Raw genomic sequence first — 4,685 nt, 5'->3', positions numbered from 1 at the left:
GACTACCAGTTGAAAATAAAAATGCAAAAAATCATATGATTTTGAAGTTGTTTTCAAAAGATACAGCGATTTATATTTTGCATGAATTGGATTTAGGGAGCATCATGTCATATTTCCACGACTTCAGGACTTCAAACTACTGAAAGGCAATTTAAACCTGTTACTCTTTTTCAAAGTAAACATCTTTTAGTTTACACAATTTTCAGGTCATTGATTTATTTATAAAATGCACGTTCACACCATTATTTGTCAAATTTTTGTATAATGGACGTCCTTTGTATCATATCGTAGATACTGTCTTCAAGACACTTGTCGCTTTTTTAAAATAGTCATAACACGTACCAAATTTTATTTTTAAATAAACATTTGTGGGAAGACAATACTTTAGGTCCGAAAATCTCTGTCATCGCAGTTTCGACTTTAGATTAGGGAATAAAGCGAAATCCATAGGTTCAAGATCCGGGTTGTATGTGTGGGGGTTGACGTGATGCAAGAGCTCAAGATATCAGTATTTCCATTTTCAAACCTCCAACTCCAATTGTGATTCCAACTGTAAGCCTTTGTCCTATAAAAATAGCATGCACACAAAATATAATGACGGCCCGGTGCTCCAAGGTGTGCATTATGTTAACGCTTTTGACTCATTTTTCTAGCGTTGGTCGTCCATATTCGGCGATAAAACGGTCAGAAAATTTTCAATTTATTTGAAACTTTCACAAAATGACCTTCATAACTTATCGTGATCGGATATGAAATATCGTTTATTTTAATGTACTTAAACTGTTCATTATCTTAATAAGAAAAAATGCGCACAAAATATTAAACAATTAAAAACTGACATGCTCCGTGAAGCATATCTTATCAAAATAATTAATCTGTATATATTTTATGGTGCATTTAAAATAAACAAATCTTTACACATTTCTTAGAAAATGCGTCAAGATTAAATATGAAAAGCTTCGCTGGTATCATGCAATAGTCCGCTCACAATCGATCTTGTCCGCGAACTTTTCTAACGACTTATGTCATATTTTTCAGATTCATATGCCGTACGTTGTATGTGCTTGTACATGTGACTATATGTACCTGTGTAATATACCTTAAGAACTTATCAGCGACATGTCAAAGTATATCAGCACTCACGTTTGGTTTCGTTTTGTTTCATTTCGATTTTATTTCGCACTTTACAATTACCCGATAACTAAGTCTTATATTTTTTGATAAAATCAAATTCTACATGTCTACTAGAAATTTTTAATTAAATAGGAAATGTTATACTGCTCACGGGTTTTTGGTTTTAAAACGTTCTTCACAATCATCCTGTTTGCTGTATACTAAAGTCTGTTCTATTTAAGATATTTATGCTGCACATTTTGGGCGATTTTTCATAAAAATACTTATACCTGTGAAAGAAATGCGATTGAAATAGATGAAAGGGAAAATTTCTAAGACAACTTCATTCACACATTAATAACATTATCATTCAAAACAGATTTCCTACTGAGATTCATAATGGGGAATGTTGACATGTTTTCTCTTTTCGGAAGTCACTCGAAATACCTTGCACAATTTTTAAACATTATCATCCGGGCTTCATTATGGCTGATTCAATACAAAATCCCCGTAGACTTTCTATTTTGAGCCGTGTATTGAAACTTGACAAGGTAGGAGAAATCTTGGGAATTTTTAATACTATACTGAGTGAACATCGTCTGAATCAATAGGTATTTATAAATATTGAAAATTTTAGGAAAATATGCTGCAAAAATATTTCGGGGCAGGCTATAGAAATGTGGAGGCAGAAAAGAAGTTAATTGCATAGAACTTTGAGTTCCATGCATTTTGTGCGTGTTGTTACATGTATTGATGCTAGCCCGGTTTCAGTCAATTTCAAAAAGATATGTATAGTAAGTAATGTATAAACGATAATTTAAGCTGATTTATGACAATAAGATATAAGTATTATTGCTGCCCGCAGAAAATCACGACTTACACGTACTATTTGATGGTCATACAAACCCCTAATTACACAAAACATAATGTTAATTGCTAAACATATGTTTTTTTAAGAGATTAAAAAAGACAATTTAAGTTGTTTTAAAGTATGAAATCAATGCTCTAATTGATAATTATGAAACAACTATATCAAACCGTATTTGAATTTGGCTTTTGATAATTGAACAAGTTGCATAAAGATTTTTATGATATTATTGCCGTCTAAAGAAATGACAGGATCGTGCGTAATTTGCTATGCAGGGATCGTAATATGACAAATTTCTAAGATGTACAAAATTTTCTCAACTTGAAGTTTAATATTTAAATTTTCTATTTGTAATTTTAGTTACCCTTACATTAAAGTTTTTGACTCTATTTATTTTGCATGATTATCAACAGGTTCAGATCTAAAGAAAGATTTTGAACATACCATTGGGAGTTTTGACCGACACTGTTTAATCAGAAATAGCAATTGAACTCATATTGGCCATGCTAAATTATTTCAACACAAAAACAACCCGTTACCTTTTATTACTTTCTTCACACAAAAAAACAACATTAGAGTAAGATTGTTCGTCTTATGGAAGCTTTCCATTTTTTTTGTGTAGTATGTTATGATACAAATTTACAGTTTAAAGCCAGAAAAAGACGTGTATTGCTTGTGAATGTCAGCTGATCCACTAAAAACTGCAATCCCGACTTTATCTCCTTTATGTAGCTTCAGTATCGACATTTTGCTACAGGATCGCCAATTATTGGACTTTCCTGGCTGGCAGTAATTCCATGATTTAAACTGGTCATTAACGGCGAGTGCAGTGTGGGCATACAAGCCTTCCCATGCAAGAATTGTCCATTCGAACACGTAGGTTCCGCCATTAGGGACCGTGAAGACTCCAGTAGATGCGTCATATCCCGATCCTTGGTTAAGATTAACTGTATCAAAAACAACTCGGCCTTTGGTCGCAAGGTTTCTTATTTGTTTTCCCAATCGAGCATCAAAGGCAATCCCTAATTTTAAAAAAGGGGTGTATATTAATAAAAAAAAAATAAGCTGTCAAAATGATATTTAAAGCCACAACTTCAATATGTATTTCACTGAAGTTTTTTTTATGAATATTGTTTCATGGAATATAATCCAGAAAGAATGCAATGAATGGTAAATGGCAAATAGGAGGCAGTCATACTTGATTTGATTCTATTGATAATGTTTCAAAATTTATCTTCTAGTTTCCGTTTAGTTTTCTATATAATAAATAAAGCGTCATATATCAGACAAGACATATATAGATAATTTTTTTATACAAAGTAGTGAAAGAGTTATCAATGTAAATACCTATCTTTGTATCATTTCCACAGCTGTTTTTCACAAATCCGACAGCAATGCAAGTTTCTTGAACGCTTTTATAATCCTCTCGGAAAAGTTTCAAGCCTGGTTTCGGTGACACTTTTTCACACTGTGCCCAAAATACTGAGAGCCAAAGGAAAGCTAGAGCCAACAACATACTGAAATCTGATCAGAGATGTACATGTATTAATAACCAAATATACAAAACCTTCACGCAATTCACTTTAAAAAAAAACCAGATGTGTCGGTGATGGAGAACAGACATATCTCTTCTTTTTTGTTTTACTTCAATCTAAAAACTGTAGATTGATAGTAATGATATTCTAGTCATAATATATTTTTTTAAAATGAATTATGCAACTGAACAGAACATTTTAAAAAAGATTTTAATAATAGTAAGCAAACTTTTTCCTAGATCGATGTTTGGCAGTTTTGAATAGAGAAGATATCAAACGTGTGGTGTATTTTAGATTAAATATTCAGTAACATTTTCACAAAAAAAATCTATGCAAATCCATAGCAAACAACAAACCATAAAAAATTGTATACCAATAAACGAATTTTTTTTTACATTTTTCCGCTCAGATACATTGAGCGCAATTTGACTATGAGCGACTATACTCACTGGCTATTGGTTGTAGGTATAGAACATAAGTAAGAATAGATTTCATTCAGTGAAAAAAGTAAAGAAAAGAGCATATAAAAGGAAATATCTGGAAGAGCAAATTGCGGTGATTTTGCAAAAAAATAAGATGTTAATACTATTACTAATAATACTACTACGAGTATAAAACTAAATCTTTGCTAAGGCATGTAAAATTAAAGATAAGGATCATCTTATTTAGAAATAAAAAGTAAAATGAGGAAAAGAAGGGGGAAATATTTCAAATATCTTCTTTTAAAATACTTACATGCAATGTACAAGACGGTTGTGTTCAAACTGGCAAAATGTTTATATTATTTTTAAATCATTTCATGGTTATATATGCTAAAACATAAGTGTAAGCTTTGTACAATGTAACAGCTTGCTCATTAATCTGTAATCTAATATTAAAATTGACAGAAAAATTGTAATACAATACCAAAAACAAAGAAGTTAAGTATTTTTTTTACTCTCATCCTATAAATTCAAAATTACAAATTTATGACACGCTAGCAAACAATTTAAATTTACTTCTCAAATGAAAAATATATAATCATATTATGGGTTTTTTTCAAAAATATGGTTGTACATTAAAACAATTGCAAAATATATAACTAACTTTTCTTGACATGAATAATTAACATTTATATTCTGCATTGATAAGCGACATACATTTATGACACGCTAGCAAACAATTTAAAT

The 4,685-nt window shown here is 30.9% G+C and overlaps 1 protein-coding gene across 1 annotated transcript; it reads right to left on the bottom strand.

Moving 5' to 3' along the window:
• Positions 1 to 2,586: 2,586 nt before the first annotated feature.
• On the bottom strand, positions 2,587 to 4,291 carry LOC128172910 (cerebellin-3-like). The gene is made up of 3 exons (XM_052838646.1): positions 4,252 to 4,291; positions 3,329 to 3,505; positions 2,587 to 3,003 (listed from the first exon to the last, which is right to left on the bottom strand). Exons 2-3 carry the CDS (start codon positions 3,495 to 3,497, stop codon positions 2,621 to 2,623), a joined length of 552 nt encoding a protein of 183 aa, XP_052694606.1. The 5' UTR covers positions 3,498 to 3,505; positions 4,252 to 4,291; the 3' UTR covers positions 2,587 to 2,620.
• Positions 4,292 to 4,685: the final 394 nt, after the last annotated feature.

Source organism: Crassostrea angulata, chromosome 2 (assembly GCF_025612915.1).
Source record: "Crassostrea angulata isolate pt1a10 chromosome 2, ASM2561291v2, whole genome shotgun sequence".
In the NCBI taxonomy this organism is placed as follows: domain Eukaryota; kingdom Metazoa; phylum Mollusca; class Bivalvia; order Ostreida; family Ostreidae; genus Magallana; species Magallana angulata.
The sequence above is the reverse complement of the archived record's forward strand: the minus strand, read 5'-3'. Positions and strand labels throughout refer to the sequence as shown.

What these genes read in the sequence shown, in the direction of transcription:
- LOC128172910 (XM_052838646.1), bottom strand. Translation starts at nt 3,497, where the DNA reads ATGTTGTTGGCTCTAGCTTTCCTTTGGCTCTCAGTATTTTGGGCACAG. An exon ending in TGGAAATGATACAAAGATAG is followed by an intron (nt 3,004 to 3,328) that starts GTATTTACATTG and finishes TTTTAAAATTAG; the next exon opens with GGATTGCCTTTGATGCTCGA.